Source organism: Drosophila montana, unplaced genomic scaffold, assembly GCF_035044405.1.
Source record: "Drosophila montana isolate Dmon_TW-CO22-7 unplaced genomic scaffold, ASM3504440v1 contig_2956_1, whole genome shotgun sequence".
Lineage (NCBI taxonomy): Eukaryota > Metazoa > Arthropoda > Insecta > Diptera > Drosophilidae > Drosophila > Drosophila montana.
This window is the reverse complement of record NW_026997831.1, coordinates 123,616-143,066: the sequence shown is the minus strand read 5'-3', so window position 1 is coordinate 143,066 and position 19,451 is coordinate 123,616. Positions and strand designations below refer to the sequence as shown.

The 19,451-nt window shown below is 38.1% G+C and overlaps 1 protein-coding gene and 1 long non-coding RNA gene across 4 annotated transcripts in view; both read left to right on the top strand.

Moving 5' to 3' along the window:
* LOC135430158 (uncharacterized) overlaps positions 1-19,451 on the top strand; it is a 142,551-nt gene that overhangs the window by 19,213 nt on the left and 103,887 nt on the right. The window lies entirely within an intron of this gene.
* On the top strand, positions 7,159-9,264 carry Cdk1 (Cyclin-dependent kinase 1). The gene is made up of 3 exons (XM_064684716.1): positions 7,159-7,344; positions 7,419-7,922; positions 8,965-9,264. The coding sequence occupies exons 1-3, from the start codon at positions 7,196-7,198 to the stop codon at positions 9,206-9,208; spliced, it is 897 nt and encodes a 298-aa protein (XP_064540786.1). The 5' UTR covers positions 7,159-7,195; the 3' UTR covers positions 9,209-9,264.

Here is a 19,451-nt window from a genome sequence, read left to right as displayed (position 1 = left end):
CTTTTTTTTTGCTATTATTTTTTAGATTTCTGCATTTTCTGTTGTTAATTTCTAAAGCGTTTTGCTGTAGTATTGTATAATTGTTACATTTGTTACAGATATTTTGATATTGCAAGTATGTATGCCGGCAATGCGGAATGTACTCCTGAGTGAGCGCGATAACACCGGGTCAGGCACGTTCGGAGACGGATTTTACACGAAGGACATGACAGGTCAAGGCAACGTGAGAACAACGATACGAATGCGGCTGTGAATATGAAAGTGAATAAGGATATGAATAATGCTCATTAAGGGAAACAACTTAAGAGGCTTACCATGAATGCTCGGACGCGTTTTCACTGGCGAAGGATAGCAAGGTGAAATAACATCGGAGATGTGAAATGGAAGGAGTACATAAGTCTAAGTGTTTTTGCGGATAAGAAAGATTCTGGACGTAAGATGAAAGGGTTGCAGGATACAGTAGCCTTCGTCAGGATAGGCAGTGTAGCCATACGCATCGGTGATGACGCCACCGCGGGTATGACAGAGGTGACTTATTTCCGAGAAGATGATGACGTTAAAGCTGATTTAAATATGTGGGACCTGGAAGATGAGCAGAAGAGTCAGCTTAAATTTATAAAGCGCGGATTTCTGAAATTCGAGAAGGATAGCGTAGGTACATAGGTACATCTGGTACAGCATCTGATACACCTGAACCCGTGAAGGATAGCCAATATCTTTGCCACCGGCAAAGCATAAGAGCGTGTGAGCCAAATAAGACAATTAGACATCATCGAAGAGATCGGCAGCCCATGGATCATACGGACAGGTTCTGCTTAGACGCCCCATTAAAGTTTTCGGTTTGGCAGCAAGACCGTTCAGGAGTATCAAATTCTTTATACGGTTACAGGTTTGCAAAAGCTGTAAAATTTCCAATAAGAATTTTCGGGCCAAAGTTAACTGATTAATTTTTACGGTGATCACAAATCAGGCAAGCCGACAATGGCTTATAAGTCTCAAAGACATCAGTGGGAGACTGGCCCGGTGGTCATTGGAGCTGCACTCCTTCTCGATGTGGTACACAAAGAGCGCCTAGAACGTTGTCGTAGACGCATTATCCTGAAGCATTAAAGATGTGCAGAGTATTTGCTGGCATTCCACACTTTAGTTTAATGTTGCAGTCTATCAAGAGCTGCTTAACAAAGAAGTTACCGGTCATGAAGGTGCAGAGTGTACGCTTGTTCAAAGGAACAGTGAATGAAGGAGAAGAGGACGAACAGGAGAAAGAAGTTGCAAACTCTGGGTGCCGGAATCACTAGCCGCAAAGCCCAAATAGGAGGACATGCGGACGAACCGTCAGCTCATGTGGGTGTGATAAAACCGTTGCTTTTGGTTCGCAGAAAGTATCATTGATACCTGAATTGGTAAACAAGTACTCATCAAGTGATCATCCCCTGGTTGCACATTCGTCGCTGTAGATCACTTTGCCAAGTTCACGTTGGTGAAGGGCATGACAATACCCACGCAGCAAAAATTGTTGACTTCCTGTTTCATGAGGTGTACATTCGAACATTGAGTGGCAGTTTATCTCCAATTCTTTTGAAGCAATGATCAAGGTATTTCTGATTAAGAATTTGTACACGGCTTTCCGACGTAATCCGAAGTCAACCAAAATAATACCTATACAATGCGTATAAATGAGGGCGTTTTCAGGAAAAAATCTACATTTTTAGGGGGATTAATCAATTTATGACTGTGTGACGCGCCGCTTTAAAATAAAAGCGTTGTGCTAAGCAAAAATTTAAATATAAAATATGAAATTATTACCAAAATAATTTTGCAGCAAATATTTAAAATATATACTTAGGAACGAAAGCAAAATAACAAAAAAAAAAAAACCCACGCAGCCAGACTGAGAAACAAAACAAAACGGAAACACACGAGAGAAGAAACTTCCTAGTCCAATTTCCTACGACGTTGGTCCATAGAACTGTAAGGAAAGGTGGGAGGACACCAGCGTAAAAAAAACAGGCAACTTAGATTTGCGTTTTTCTGTTGATTTCTTTAAATAATTTGATTTACTTCTTTGTTTTCTTTGTGGTTTTAACTTTTTTTTAAACAATAAGGGAATGACTCAGCGGTTCTTAGGGACCGATCCTATCCCTGCGACAACATAAGCAGCTGAAACTGAAAATAAATAACATAAAAGGGGAAATACCAACAAAAACAGACAATATTGATCAACTTTAATTTTCCAAATAGAATCCTGCTTACGGACTTAGGACTGCCTGAAACCAGCTCCTTAGCCCTATCTCCGTCTTGTATGCCACCTAATGGGCATGAATCGCGTGCGTATTATTCGTTACACTATTAAAACTATATATAGTCTTAAATCTTATCCTTTTAAAGAACAGAACTTCAACACATTTACAAGAACAACAAAGAACATTAGCAATTGCTAGCCGCCGCTTAAAACAACTCCTTCCCACCTCTTTCTCTGAGCAAATCGAATAATAGAGCAATCGTCAACGCTCTCCCACATTTCCACATTCAGCGCAGTGGATCGCTGTTGCCAAGGTCTCACTATTTGTACGCTTATATGCGCTCAATATAATACGCCCGACCACGCACAAATATCAATGCTGCCGATAATACCATCAACCAATACCAATATCTTACTTAAATTTTAAATATTTCACAGCAAAAATGTTTTAAAAATATCCTTTTTATTGCCCATTACTTCACCCATTGATTTACAAGTCAAACATGATGTGGACCGATTGCTCTATAGTTGTTCAAAAAATTTGATTATTATTTCTAATTGTTGCTTACGGCGGAAACAGGCAATGGCTTTCGGTCGTCTTCATAATCTTCATAAGAATGAATTCCTATCTAAAGAAACAAATTAAAAAATAATATTTGTTGCCTTAGCTGGCACTCACGAGTTGAGAACTCGATGAAACCTAAAACTAGCTTCAGTGATATGGAGAATAAAGAAAGCGATACTTAAAGAACATAGCTGGCATGAAGATATGTGAATACAGTTTTGCAGGTATGCGAAGAGAATTGTGAAACTTATAATTGCTAGGCTTGGTTAAGATATCTAAATATCTTTATAATATATATATAATATAAAGAGCTATATGATATAATAGTCTGTTGTTGATAAACATTTTTCAAGTGTAAGGTGCATGATAGACCTCGTATATTTAAGTTTTGCTAAAATATCTTTACGGCAACAAATTTTTTAATAATTTTAACGTAGATTAACTGTGATTATAAGAAAAACAATCAGCTCTATTGCTTATGTATGTTTATGTTTCGCGTGCATCTCGAATCAAATTACTGCATCAAAGCTCTTGCCAAACCGATCGAGAGACGCAGTCATGTAACGTACGATACAAGTCGCGAACTATAAAAAGGAATATAATCTAAGACTATAGGTTCACACTGTATACTTGGTGAATAGTTAAGAATAGATGACTTTGCGTGTCTTGTAGGGACAGAGAAGTTAAGCTGGAATATTGTGACGAGCAGACATATGAGGCATATCCAATGCTAGAGATATATAAAGAGCGTTTCTGTCGTGTACGGATCCTCAAACTTCTTGGACCATCGGTGGATAAAATTCAAAACCATTCTGACCTTATTTACCACTATCGTAATATGAGAATCGAATTTAAGCTTATGACTGACACCTAAATCATCAGCTTCATTACCGCTATTGCTGACACGCTCGAGCGGTAAACTGTCTAGGGCCATTTTGGGAAGTCTTCTATAGAAAGTCAGTACTCTTAACAGTTTATATATAAAAGTTAGACACAAAGTCTGAAAGGCACCCTTGGGATGTTGTAATAGACCACATGAGGTCATATTCTCATATGCAAGGCATACATTAGTACTCGATGGTGAGACAATATTGAGGGAAGGTCATTCATGAAAACAGTAAACAGTAGTAGGCTAATATGACTACCGGGGGAACCCAGAAGTCACCTAAATACCTATTAAAATCGAATGGCTGAGAAGAACATTTTGGGTTCCTTTACTCAAATATTCTGAGATCCTGAAGTTTAAATGGAAAGCCAAGAAGGCATAATAGTTGACGTTAGTCTCCATTCTTTTCTTAAAATCATCATATACTAGGAAAAAGCACACAAGAAGGTTAATGGTTGCAGATCTACGCTTCACAAAGCCATGTTGGGATGGTGAAATAATATAGCTACATAAATGTAGCAGTTGAAATGTTACGATTCTCTCAAAGGCTTAAGGAATAGTAGACAATTTGGAAAAAATTCGATAGTTTCCACAACAGATTTTACTCCCTTTTTATGTAGAACAATTATAAACGATTCTTTTCATATGGGCCCGGTGAGGGATCAGGCTTGATTGTGTTAAGGTCGCCGAGCACCAAACTTTCAGTAATAAAAGGAGTTATGATGCATATTGACCTCTGTAACTGATGTGGATAAGGCTTATGATTATTATATCTAGAGGACGAGTAGGTAGTTTGAGAAAAAGCTTCCAAGCAGATTGGCAATGCCTGGATCAGTATTCGCACTCTCAACTGCAAACTTAAGCAAAGATGGAAGAATAGATGTACTGCTGAAACTTAAGTGCCTTCAAAAATAATGCTAAAATAATTATTTAAAAAAAAAACATAAATCTTCTGTTGGGATATTTAAAGTTTGATTAAGGTGCATATAGAAATGCACTCGCATGGGTTTTAATAAAAGTTGATTAGAAACTGAAGCATGAATAGAAAACCGATTAGAGAATGAGAACTTTGCTAATACAATATTACATCTGTCAACTTCATTTTTATAGTCTTATAAGAATGCTTAATTGCTGTTATTATTTCAACATTTCGAACAAGCAGACATTTAAATACTCTTTTTGAGATATAGCTTAGCAGCGATTATTTACTTCTTATGGTGCATGACTGGGCGAGGCCCTACCGCAGGAACCAAAGAGGTGTAACAAAAACTAAGGGTCCCGTATTTTTTACCCGTTGACAACAAAATCACTGGTTCGCGTCATACGCATTGCTCGGCTTGTATGCATATATGTATATTTAAAGCTTTTCTATTCAATTTAATTTATTCAATATTATTCAGTGTGGACGAGATGCTCTGTGGACAAATCAATAAGGTCAAGCGACAAACACCCTGCATGCATCTCGAAGTATATTTCAATTCAAAACAAAAATATTTACAGCAAGACAGTCAGATGCAGCAACGTTTTACATTGACCGTGTTATTTCCCAAAAGTTCTTGACCCCATTCATTGTCAATTTTAAGATCATATATATTATATGCTTAGTTGTTGTAACCTTACCGAGGAACAAACAACTTCTAAATATTTTAAACACTAAACGGGTTAAATAAAAATCGATCATCCCTTGCTAAGTTTACATGAAGAAAATTTGCAATCGTTCTACTCAATATATTTGACAGCATATAAATATTTTAAAATAGGTACAACATATAAACTAACTATTACCACTAACCAAATAACATATAGACCGGACAAACCGTACTTTTGATGGTGACATTCGTTTTTTTTGCCGCTGGTCCAAACTCGCCTCCGTTTTTGTTCGGGTTCGAGACATGCCCGCATGCTCTCAGAGCAAGAGAGTATGCATACATGTGGCCTGTGTCGTGGAACGGCAACGCTGTCTTTTTACTCGCTCACTCTACAAGAAACTGCTTTGGCTTACTCTCATCCATATGATTTGTGCGATAGAACGGCATCGCTGTTTTTTATCTCGCTCCCACTATAGGAAACTGCTTTGGCTTACTCTCAATGCTCTTTCAATTTGTCTATGTACCGTTTAAATGTTTGTGTGTGTATGTGCCCGCACAAGCAAAAATGCCCACAAATTCAATTTTTCTCAAAAGTCGGTGGCATTTCTTCCCTTTTGAGTGGACGAGTAATATGAAATAATGAAAGGGTTTGCCCCGTCGATGCGAAATTCTTTCATTTTAGCTCGTTCTTCTTCGAAAGGGTACCTAAGCGTTGGCATGTTTTCATTTAAAAGTTTTTGGACTTGCTATTCACGCATATGAATATGTTCATAAAATTATTTAAGTGATCAGTCACTTGACCTATGTATGTACATACGCAAGTGCAGGTACTTGCCAAAAATTTACCCTTTCGGCCCAACGGGCTGCTGCAGGTAATAAGGGGTCAACATTCATTCATCAATTCAAACCCTAAATCATATAAAGAAGGGCGCGCGTCAGACGCGTGCCAATAATGATATTTTTAAATTTTGCGCCCATGATCAGCTTATTCACATACATTTGTGTCTCTGTGTGTGTGTGTAGAGCTCGAAATTCAGAAATCCAAAAACATTGTCAAATTTGCATCGGACAGGCAGGCAGGGACCAACAGGCACACAGGCGCATAAATGCTTCTATTCATATACAAAATACGCAAGTATGCGTGAATAGCAAGTCCAAAAACTTTTAAATGAAAACATGCCAACGCTTAGGTACCCTTTCGAAGAAGAACGAGCTAAAATGAAAGAATTTCGCATCGACGGGGCAAACCCTTTCATTATTTCATATTACTCGTCCACTCAAAAGGGAAAAAATGCCACCGACTTTTGAGAAAAATTGAATTTGTGGGCATTTTTGCTTGTGCGGGCACATACACACACAAACATTTAAACGGTACATAGACAAATTGAAAGAGCACTGAGAGTAAGCCAAAGCAGTTTCCTATAGTGGGAGCGAGATAAAAAACAGCGATGCCGTTCTATCGCACAAATCATATGGATGAGAGTAAGCCAAAGCAGTTTCTTGTAGAGTGAGCGAGTAAAAAGACAGCGTTGCCGTTCCACGACACAGGCCATATGTATGCATACTCTCTTGCTCTGAGAGCATGCGGGCATGTCTCGAACCCGAAAAAAAACGAAGGCGAGTTTGGACCAGCCGCAAAAAAAAACGAATGTCACCATCAAAAGTACGGTTTGTCCGATCTATATGTTATTTGGTTAGTGCTATTACTTAACAGGTTATTATAATATTTTTAGTAAGGTTGGTTGTGTGTAGAGTGCTTGTGCTTGTTCATTTTCAGTGTTTCAATATCGGTGATCATTACATTTATCGATTGAATTTGTCATAAATATATCTAATAAGCATCCGTGGTATTCTAAAAACTGTGGCAACCTTAAAAAAAGCCCGGCATTTTTCTGAAACTAGCCGGGAGTAAAATGGAAGACTTCGAAAAAATTGAAAAGATTGGAGAAGGTACTTATGGCGTTGTTTATAAGGGCCGCAACCGATTAACTGGGCAAATCGTCGCCATGAAAAAAATTCGATTGGAGTCTGATGACGAGGGTGTCCCATCTACTGCGATAAGGTACGTAAATAAATAGTTTATAGATTGCTCGAATTTTATGTTTGACTAAATACATGGATCTTTCTTTTTTACAGAGAAATTTCATTATTGAAAGAATTAAAGCATCCAAATATTGTGTGCTTAGAAGATGTATTAATGGAAGAAAATCGTATATACCTGATATTTGAATTTTTATCTATGGACCTTAAAAAATATATGGATTCCTTACCACCGGAAAAGCATCTTGATAGCCAACTAGTCAAGAGCTACTTGTATCAAATAACAAATGCTATTCTATTTTGCCATCGACGTCGGGTCCTTCACCGTGATTTAAAACCGCAAAATCTTCTTATTGATAAAAATGGTATTATTAAAGTTGCAGATTTTGGACTCGGCAGATCGTTTGGTATACCAGTACGCATTTATACTCATGAAATAGTTACTCTGTGGTATAGGGCTCCAGAAGTATTATTGGGCTCTCCAAGATACTCTTGCCCAGTTGACATCTGGTCCATTGGGTGCATTTTTGCAGAAATGGCTACACGGAAACCATTATTTCAAGGTGATTCGGAGATTGATCAATTATTTCGAATGTTCAGGTAAAGTAAATTTTTTTTAAAATATCTAATATATAATAACAGTGTATGTAAACATTCGTGTAAGCACCTTGTTTTAGTTGATTGAAACGAAGCCATACTGTTCCTTTGTATAAATATATATTGAAGATGTAGAGCAATACGAATATAGATATGTAGTTTCGCTTACATGCATTTACTCAAAAGTCTTCAACTTAGCCAGGGACAAATAGAAAATTGTCCATCCGCAATTGTGCTACGGCTGTGCTAAGCCTGTGATTTGAAGTCACAAACTCGTGTATTTTTTCTAGATCTCGGTTTCAACTTGAAAGCCAGTCTGGCTGATTTTTATAATTTTTCGTTGATCAGTGCTATCACTTCATTTACCATAGATTATTAACTAGCGAGTATAAAATTGCAATTTACACGTACAATTTCGACCGATCATTCGTATGGCACCTATATAATAAAATGGTGCGATATTACATATATGTAGGAAGCATAGTTAAAAATGCCGAGTTAAGTCCATGCAAAAACACACTTTTCGACCACCGATGGTTCCTATGACCGCTATTGAATATAGTGTAATGGGAAAAGTTTCGAGTGTAAGATCATTTGAAAAATTCATTAAGAACATTAATTTGGCTCACAATTTTAAAGTTCTCTTAAAAACTAATTTTATTTTTATGTTAAAGTTTTTTTCACCAAACTCGGCATTTTGTCTTACTCCTTTTGTGATGTATGCAAAAATGTTCTGTTTATTAAAATTTTTAAAGCAAATACGAGATTAACTGTTATCATAGCATGTTTAGAAAACCTTAAGACATACTCCTTTTGTGATGTATGCAAAAATGTTCTGTTTATTAAAATTTTTAAAGCAAATACGAGATTAACTGTTATCATAGCATGTTTAGAAAACCTTAAGACATATGTATGTCTAAAGGTTATTTAATGTTCGGCGTGCCGAAGAACACCTTTCTTGGATTAGTTTCTAATGTGATCAATATTATGCACCATCATATTCCTATTGGTCACATTTCAAGACATATTTTAATTTTATTTTCAGAATACTCAAAACACCCACAGAAGACATTTGGCCGGGCGTAACTTCGCTTCCCGATTACAAAAATACATTTCCTTGTTGGTCGACAAATCAGTTAACCAACCAGCTAAAAAATCTTGATGCAAACGGTGTCGACCTTATTCAAAGAATGCTTATTTATGACCCAGTACATCGAATTTCAGCCAAGGATATATTGGAGCATCCGTATTTTAATGGCTTTAAAATTGATTTGGCTATTTCAGAGTAAGATTTTAAGAATGTTACATTTTATACGAAAATATAAAATAAACTTTTAAACACGAAGTTATGAGCTATCATTAAAAAAAACATCATCTTTGGCAGTAATACTCTTTTCCACCTTCATTTTTCACAACTATTCGCGCGAACTGAAAACAAATTTTTTAAAAATTTCTGTTGCAAGTGGGCTTATTGGTACTTTGCAGTGTTCGAATTGCATTTGCCAAAGTTGCAAAAGTAAAATTTTTTATTGATCTCTCCCCATCATTGTTGCTGCCGCAGATAATTGAAGATAAATCATAAGTCGTAATAGATCGACGACTTTCTCGAGGGGATTCCTCTGTATGTAAATAGATAATTGTAAATTATAAAATATAGAGCCTTGAAATTTGAAACGTTGGTCCGCTTATTGCCGGCGCAGATCAAATCCTTGTTAAGTTTATTCACGTAATCGATAAAAACCAATATTTAAATAGAGTATATCTCGTCTTAAAGATTTAGAGTCACCAAATTTGGCTTTTCGCATAGTATATACAGGTCAAGCATGTTAAATTTTTGAATCCCGTAAAATCAAATAATTAAAAATTCCAATTTGAACTACACTCTTCTCATAAAGATATGTTTAGCAACAAAGTTCTTTAATAAATTTGAACACGCTTTTTTTTATATACATTTGGACACAAACAGATACATTCCTAAGTATTCATACAGCAAACATTTTATTTTTTGCAAACATTTAAAACAACTTTGAAAATTGGTAAAAAGGGTATAATGTTTTTGTGCAAATGAAGGCAAAGGAAAACATGTCCGACCCCATATAGTATATATATTCTTAATCAGCATCAACAGCCGAGTCGATTTAGCCATGTCCATATGTATGAACGCAAGGGTCTCAGAACCTATAAGAGCTAGAGACTTGAAATTAGAAATGTAGGAGATCGGTTAGGAAACACAGAAGTTATTAAAGAAAATGTATTTTGGCTGGCTACGAGTTTGAGGCAGCAAGCGTAAATTGCAAGAATTTCTGTAAACATGTATACACACACATTCATGCGCGACTTCATTGAATTCTATCAACAGCATTGCAATTGCGATTGTATTGTTTTCTGTGCTGCTATATTAATTCGGTTTTATTCTCATTGAGACTCAATTATTGGTGTGGCTGTTGAGTAGAGGCGGCGGCAAGTAGTGTGGTTTGTTGCGAGTTCGAACACTACCGAGGGAACTATTTATTTTTTAATATATTTTTATTACTCCTAATGCAAACGAGCGCGTAGTGCGAGCTGCATTTGGTATTGGTAGAAGAGGGTTCAGGGTAACCCTAGTCGGGAACTCCCGACTAGAGCCTCTTACTTGTTTTTTTTTTAACTGTTGAATTCCAACAATACTCAGTTAATATATTTTAAAATAACGTAATAGTACTTTGAATTACCAATATTTCCTGACGTGACTGTGTCTGCGCTTTAGTTAGGTCACAATCGCGTGCTGTCATCATAAAACCCAAACCACGACCCTATTTTTTGCTGAAATTGCAAGTAATATTGAAAATATTAGTATAATTCTCAACAACTTCAGGTCCACTTGAATGTCCACATTCACCATACCCACATGTAATATACTAATTACTAATTCAATAGAAATTAAATTGTAAGCACCAAGTTTGTCATGTCCATTGAAATCTTGCGTTAAGCCGCCGGTCAATCAATAATATTGTTATTTTCTTTTTAATGATTTTCATAATAACTTTGACTTCACTTTTGAAGAACAACATTTCCAAAACTCCGCCGTTCTCATAAAGAAGTTTGACCAAAAATGTTCAAACTGTTGCTACTAAGGCTTGCGTTAGTCCCCTTCTAGTCAGAACATTAATTCTATTCTTGAACTTCATTTCTACTTGAAAGTATGGAAGCATGGAGGAAGCATGGAAATTAATTTGATCGCAAATCGTCATCAACTAGGTGGGATAGATTTGAACAGAGAAAAAATTAAATTAAATTTTTCTTGTTTGCCTGCTAGCACTAATCCGCAATGTCCAGGAGATGCCTCGATGATTTGTGCTTGAAGCCATGCTGATGGTAGAGTATGTGAACCCTTCACTTACACTTCTAGTCCATTTAGAACGAAGCTGTTCAGACATTCTGACCCTTTGTGTGTCTAGTCGCACTCGAACTGTTGGTAGATCAGTCATAAGCTGCAAATTCATATGCTGACGCATAGTCAGTATAAATAAATATTTGAGAAACCTTTTGAAAAAGATTTCGTGCACCGATATGTTCATATCGTTATATGATGTGCCTTTGGTAGAATAATCGGTTGTTTGACACAGAAGGGTAATTCCGAATTGTGTTTAGACGTCTAATGACGCCTACCAATCCAACTTCGTCGATGTTTGGCGGGAGTGCGCAGCTAGCAGCTGGTCACAAGTGAAGATTTCCCAAGCAGTTTCGGTAATCCTTTTTGATTGTCTGTGAGTGTCGTAGGCATTATTAGCGTGCCTCATAAAAATGAGCCGGTGTCATATTGCAGACGTTGTGTTCATTTCGAGAGGCGCAATACATAAGTCATGATGCGTTCGAGTTTCTGCCAGAATTAAACACGTTTAACCTGGTCGTCCATCATAGCCTTTACAGCGTTGTGTACTGCCAACGCAGCTATTTTTTTTGTCTGTACTTCCTCTTGCGCAATGTCATTTGAAATAGTGGCAGAAATGCATAATATTGAGATTTGTATCGTCAAGCCAGGCTGGTCCGTTTCATCAAAGTTCAGTAAATCTGATGCCAACATGCGTATGGTTACGCAGTCGGCTAAATCTTCATTTGAAATTACCTGATATCATGCGTTCGCCGTAATCATGTCTAGAATCTAATCTGTGCAAACAAAGGTTTTACATTTGGATGAATCATCCGACAGCTACGCTTAAACAAGCATTTGCAGTCTTGTCCAGGTTTTTACAAAGTGGTGAATATATGCAACTAGTCTACTTAATACCAGCGCACTACAGAGATTTAAGAGCGGGAGTGAATGTTGCTTGAGTAGAGCGACGCTCGTCTGTGCACCAAGGGGAGTATCCTTGTTATCCTTGTTACGTTCGTTATCCGGCGGTAAGCAACTGCGGCATAAGTCTTTATTGATCCGTCTGAGAAAGCATGCCCAATATCTTACCAATATGTTGTGCCAAGCTTAGCTTTTTAAAAAGGAAATGTGAGTCCGACATATTTGGCATTTCTCAGCTAGGTTAGGTGGAAGTTGAGAATTACAACCTAAATCGAGCAACCATAGTTCTTGAAATAAATTTTTAGATTGTATAATTACTGGGCCGGCCTTGGCGTAGCCAATATCCAACACACATTTGGTGCTTCCTGGAGCTTCGGATTGTACATTGGGTTGTGATTGCTGAAGGCAATACCACTTAATTTAAAGGATGAGTGCAATTTGAGACTAACGTGTTAGGTTAGGTGAGTGGCAACTTTGTGATACTGTGATACTGATTCGTCTCCAAAACAGTACTGGTTTTTATTAGGCTATCTTAAAGATTGAAAACAGCCCCCACTTGCGTTAGTAGGTCAAGGCCAATAATTCCGTCGACCATATCTAATGTGTTTAAAAAAAAAAAAAGGCCACTTTCGCGTAGTGTTATTGGAACCATGAATGGGGCAAACGGTAGAAGGGTTTTCGGGGGTTTTATGTCTAGCAGCCACTTGTGTAGCATGATAGAATTTTGAGACGCGCCCGCGTCGATACGAAATTTGATGCTTGTTCCTGCTTTGTGTCATATGATTGGCAGCAGGAACCTACCCCTACAAAAATGTCTTGTCGTACTCGCCTTCGACCTCGAGCTCAGCGAGTACCTCGGCAGACCCGTATGCCTCTGACTTTGACCAAGGCTGGTAGCGACGTGGTCCTCTACCTTTCGATCGATCTTTTATTGAGATTCGCGTTAAGATTAGTAAGTCTGTACTGGATGTAGATGTATCTACATCTATTGGCTCGGGCAGGTCGTTGTTACTGGGCTTGGCCTGTGAATGATCGGACTGACGTTACCTCCCTGCTTAAAGGCCGATCGCGACCAAGCTGAGATTAGTTTTGTTATTGCAGAGTGCTGCTCTCGTCTAAGCCAAAAAATGCAGCGTAAGCGCCTCGTCCAGTACACCCAATTTCTCAGTAGATGTTTAGCAAAAAGCTGTCGAGGATCGCTAGGTCTGCCTCGAACTGCTGAACGTGTCGATTGTCGTTGGCAACGCTGTTTTAGCATTTTCGATGGGAGCGGTCAGTACCCACTAATTCGTTGGCTTGGTGGGTGCTTTGTAACATTCTTATGTACTGCGTTAGGAGAATAAGACCCCAGATATAGGAGGCTGAGCAGCATGTTGTGGCCGCTAATGTTCAGGATGACGTGACATCAGGGAATGAGCTTTGGGCGTTATTGCGGTTGGCGAATCTTGAGTCGTTAACCAGCGCGTGACGAAGGTCGTCCTGACTACCTTGGTTTTCATGCTTCCGTCATAGCTGACAGTGGCCGGCTGCTCGTCGATGATAATGACACCATCGTCTACCAAGGTCACCGGATCGAGGTGGCGAGAATGTAGACCCTGAGCGCACATGCTGTTCTCTGCTTTGCTGCAGAAGGTTGTCACGGCCAATACTCGGTTCTCGTACTGCGCCACGACCTTATCCGGCGTGTGCAGGGTGGTGCCGTTGTGAGCAACCGAGAAGACTGTAACTCAATGATGAAATGGATTACATTATTTGTTTGCAAAATCATTAAACTGGGTATACTTAAAGAGCTAGTGACAGTCGTAGACAGACAGCAAAAGGTCAGCCATAGCGGCGTAGTAAAGCATGCTTGTGTTTATAATATTCAATTTCAAAAAGTTGTTTCCCGTAATGAAGGTCTTGTAAAGGTGAGCCGTGATAACCTGTTCTTCTCAGAAACACCCATGGGAAGTGACTGATCATTCCCAGCTCCTCTTTTCTATCCTATATACTTAACACTCTATATATCTTGTATAAAGTTCATTACTTTATTAATAACTTATTTCTTTCTTTTTTGTTATTTATTGTATTTTCTTAAATAATATTGTAAATTAAGATTATTTTTAATTTTTACTTAAGAACACTTTTTTTCTACTAACAGCTTTCTTCTTATCTGAAGGTTCTAATAGCGTCACTAACAAAATTATCTGTGAAAAGGGGCGTAGCTGGCCGGACGGGCAAATAAAACACTTCCATCGTGTCGGTGATGCTATTAGAAAATTGTGTATTCCAATTAGAATTTAATATTCATAATTTGATGTCATAAGTAATTAGGAAGACACTCGTTTTTATCGACCATTATTAAACAAATAAAAAAAAAAGCTTTGTTTTTAGATTCTGGGGTACGTCAATCTCCACAATTTTCCCCCAGTTTATATGAGTGGACCTGTGATACTCAATCTCCTCCGAGGCGGTACTGATTTTTCTTATGCTATCTTTAAGACTGAAAAGAGACCCCACTGGCGCTAGTAGGTCAAGGCCAATAATACTATTAAGCGCATCTAACGAGTTAACCAAAAAAAATTCGACATTACACCGAACATTGGCAGCACACTTTCTCGTGTTGTTATTGCAGCCATGAATGGAGCAACCTGTAAGAGCGGTTTCAGCTGGGATTACATCTAATAGCCATTTGTGAGGCTTAATAGAATGGTTAGCCACACACGTGTCGACAAAAAAATTCATGTCTGTCAGTACTACTTTGTGCACTATGAATGACAGCAGGGACTTACTTTGAGCTTTAAGCAAGCCGGAGGCAGCAAACCAGGGATGAATATTCGTGGTGCATCCTCTGTACATTTCCTGCAAAGGCCTCTAGCCATTACCTTGTCGTAAGACATGTTTAGCTAATTTGTTTGCACGGTTATCTCATTTTCTTCCTGATCGTAGTACCTATCTCCTACTCTATGACAAGGGGGCGTTTATCATTGTATGTTAAGTCAAAGCGGTAATGGCCTCCAAGTTTAGCACTGTATTGTAAGAGGCCAGCACGACTCGGCTTGGTAGTCATGTGAGCTGCCGTTGTATCCTTCAAAAATATTATATGTGATACGCGCCGCTTGGCGCAATTCGACTGTGTACCGAGGAGCTCTGGAAGGCTCTTTACTGCGTCCAAAGGCTCAGTGCACTGTCCGCAATTTCTATGTCGTTATAGACCTTCACTTGTCCAATGCGTGATTTTTATTTGACTTGTCTACTCACAAAATTTGTGAGAACGGGTTCCCGAACGGCTTCTCTCAAAAACCGCTGCATTAATGATTGCGCTCAACTTTTGCGTGTCCATGTTTTCATATACGCGTGGTCTAATATCGAAGTTTTATTAACGTAATAATAAACTTTCATCGCTATCATCAGCGTTAAGGCTTATAAATAAGCACAGGCAAACAAACATGCAGCCCTGGCTGTCCGGAAAAACAGTAATGCTTTCGACTGTCAAAGGATATTTTATAAAATTTATATGTATTATTTCTCTTTTATGTTTGTAATTTGAACGTATATTACTTCTTACATTTTCTTAAGTTTTGCAAAAAAAAATGTAGATAATTTGCACTTGCTGATGTAAATGTTCGCTGAACATCTCACTTACATGGTTTAGAATTTCTAATGGAGCCACTGCCTGCAATTATCCAACGCCGCAGTCAGGAAATTTTGTAGATGCTCTTTTTATAACCTTGCAGAGGATATTATAATTTTGTCGTGAAAGGTGTAACGCATAGAAGGAGTCATCTCCGACTCCATAAAGTATATATATTCGATATAGCCATGTCCGACTGTCTGTTTCTATGCGAACAAGTCTCTCAGTTTTAAAGCTATCTTTATGAAACTTTACAGAAGTCCCTTTTTCTGTTGCACGCAGTACATATGTCAAAACCAGAAAACCAGGAAAATTTGTTCGTTTTTCACGATATATTGACAAATCTCGACATTTATTTGTTTTACTATGCTCCTCATATATATGCAAAATTCTATTAAGATCGGACTACTATATCATATAGCTGCCAAAGGAAAGATCGGTCGAAAATTAAGTTGTTGTATGGAAAATTAGTTTGTTTTTCACGATATCTTGACCAAACTCGGCATTTATTTGTTTTACTATGCTCCTCATATATATGCAAAATCCTATTAAGATCGGACCACTATACCATATAGCTCCATAGGAACGATCAGTCGAAAATTAAGTTGTTGCATAGAAAATTTGTTTGTTTTTCAAGACATCTTAACCATACTCGGCATTAACTATTTTCCCTGTGATTCTTAGATACGGGCAAAGCACTATGAGCATTATGAAAAGGTTGAGTCTGCAAGGGTATTAAATCTTCGGCGTGCCGAAGATAGCCCTTCCTTTTCGTTATAATTTTTGTTGTATATTTTTATCTTCCCACGCAGCGTAAGTTGACACCGCACTATTCACAGATATTAACCAAGGTTTTTCTTGCGAGTTCTTTGTTAAATGAGATGAACGATTTTCTTCTTATCGGTGGTAGCCTTTAAATCAAATTACAAATATTCATGCTGGAGCAGAAGAATTGATTACAGCAGTGGTGTTGTTATCAAACGGCCAGTAAGAAAGCTTTCTCCATTATCCATATGAGAGAATTGGGTTGATAATAATATCGATCTTTTCAAGCTAAAGTATTAGGCCCGATAGTGAATGATGGTGGACGTAAAGTCGATAATGGATGCTGCTATCATCAAAGGGACAGAATGTTTGGACTTCAGCTTACCCACAAGACCAAGCGTGGTGACCGCTAAGAGCGCATATTATGGGAGTGCGCATCAAAAAAGCGAGTGCTGAAGAAAAACCATCTGTGCTCCCTCAATCGTGGTCGCTATTAGTGGGTGATGTTATATTTGTTGTTGGAATCTTGTTGGGTGAATTCGCTTAGTTACAGCTGAGTCTGCAATAGATAATGAAGTCTGTACACATCAGTCAAATCTTTCAGAAGCAACCTATGTGCAGTTAGGAATTATATTTTCAATATTAAAGATAAGTGGGGACCAGTGTGGGACCATTTATTTTTCAAAATTCCTAGAAAGTGTGCATAAACCCCATAGCCGCCATGGTTGGCAACCACACCGCAGGCCGTATCCAAATACTTGACGCGAACAGTCATGTCATTTTACTAAAAATTTAATTGAGAGTAAATATAAATTTAACTTCTTTTTGTCGTGTATATGAACACATTAATTCAATATTGTTTATTACTTACTCTATTACCTTGTGGGTAAGCCGCTTGTTATTGTTTTTGTTTAACTGCACATAGCCACTCTTGTTCGCAAGCTCTCATGTCCAGTCGGTAATCTATAAATAAATCACCCACTCGCACCTTTTTATACCCTGAACCCATGAAAAATGGGTTAAAAGGGTATTATGTATTTGTGCAAATGCATGTAACAGGCAGAAGGAAGCATCTCCGACCCCATAAAGTATATATATTCTTGATCAGCATCAATAGCCGAGTCGATCTAGCCATATCCGTCTGTCTGTCTGTCCGTCCGTCCGTATGTATGAACGCAAGGATATCAGAACCTATTAAAGCTAAAGACTTGAAATTTGGAACGTAGGTCATCCAAGTTCCCGCGCAGTACGAGTTAGTTTCCGACAATCCATTACTATCCCTGTTTCCAAGTAATCGATCAAAATCGATATCGAAATCCTGTGTTTTTAGCAATTTTGGTAAATAATAAGAGCTAGAGTCACCAAACTTGACTTGTAGCTTTTAGAATAGTATATATATATCAAGTATTCCTTTTATAGTTATCACCACCTCCCTGCTACTACCTCATAGATATAAATCAAGTAAAAACACCAATTTATGCTGCCCACCAATATAATCCACAATTTAATTGCAATTGTCATTATGAGAATACTCGAATATTTTATAGTACAATAAGATGTACTGCTAAAAATTTCATCAAGATATGTTAAGAAACACAAAAGAAAATGTGTTTCGCTGCCCAGCTAGCGCAAATTGCAAGAATTTCTAAATACATGTACACATGTATTTGGTGTTATATACTCCTTTGTCGCTTTAATTTTGTTCAGCCAAGTATGCTTTGTATGAAGCTTTCCAGGTCCTCTGTGATGTATGGGGCTCCACCCATGGCACATGGACTTCATTCCTCATAGTCGCCACCAAACGAATTGAGTTTCAACTTTGGCAGCTCTGTTTCTCTGGCTGGAGTCGCAACGAAAGCGATTGTTGCCCTAGCTTCTTTTCGATCAGAAAAGCTATTGTTGTTGAGTTAACAAAATCGAACATGCAAATACTATTGTAAGTCCGTTGGAACTCGATCCAACAATCTTTCAGCATGGATAACAAAACATAACACTTAAGAATCTACGTCTCATCCAGGCGGCTGGCTCTCGGCATTTTGAAACACACGTGTGAGACTTCCCGCCAGTCTGCCTTGGTTAGACTTGGTAAGTTTTTATAGGCGCTCTAGTTGCCCGTGGCAAGTGTTATGCCTAAAATTTTAGATCCTACTTTTTTACCCAGTTTAAAATTAAAATCTACCCGTACCCGTACAATCTTCTATTTTCTTCTATTTGAATCTTTGTTTATTGGCCATCGAATAAGAAGCAAAAGTTAAAATAAATGGTTGTCGCATATGTTAGTCTTGTGGTGAGAATCTTAAAGCCGAAAAAAAACATTCCTTCATTTAACCTTAGATTAACATTTTCCATCCAAGAGCGGTAGACTTTGTTTAAAACATTAAATACATTTTCGCAAATATCTCTCACGGACGGCTGGACGTGTCTCTTTCAACTATTACAAATTAGTTTAATGGTAAGGTTGAAGGTCGGATTCCATCGTTATTCGGTTTTAGAGGAACGAAGAAATAGAGCATGAGTTTATTCCGATTTCTTACCGTTATTAAACAGAGTTAAATTTAGTTTAATCTACGTTTATATCTTATGCTTTTTCCCGAAAGATAGGTTTCAGCTGCAATATTGTAACGACCTAGCAGGGACATCGACTTTTCGTACGAATTTTGCGACAAAGCCTTCAGCGGAGTTGGAGAGTTGATGCTGCAACAACAGTACTAGTAAATCCAACGCAGGTTGTAGTGCGTCTTACCTTACCTTACCAGCCTTACCTCCTTTTTCTTGGGACCGAGAGCCCTCGTTGCAGACCCGGGAATGACCTGCTCGTATAATGCGGCAGGTGCTTCTGTCTAGTCTGTCACGCTGGAGTTGGCCGTCAGCTATATATTTT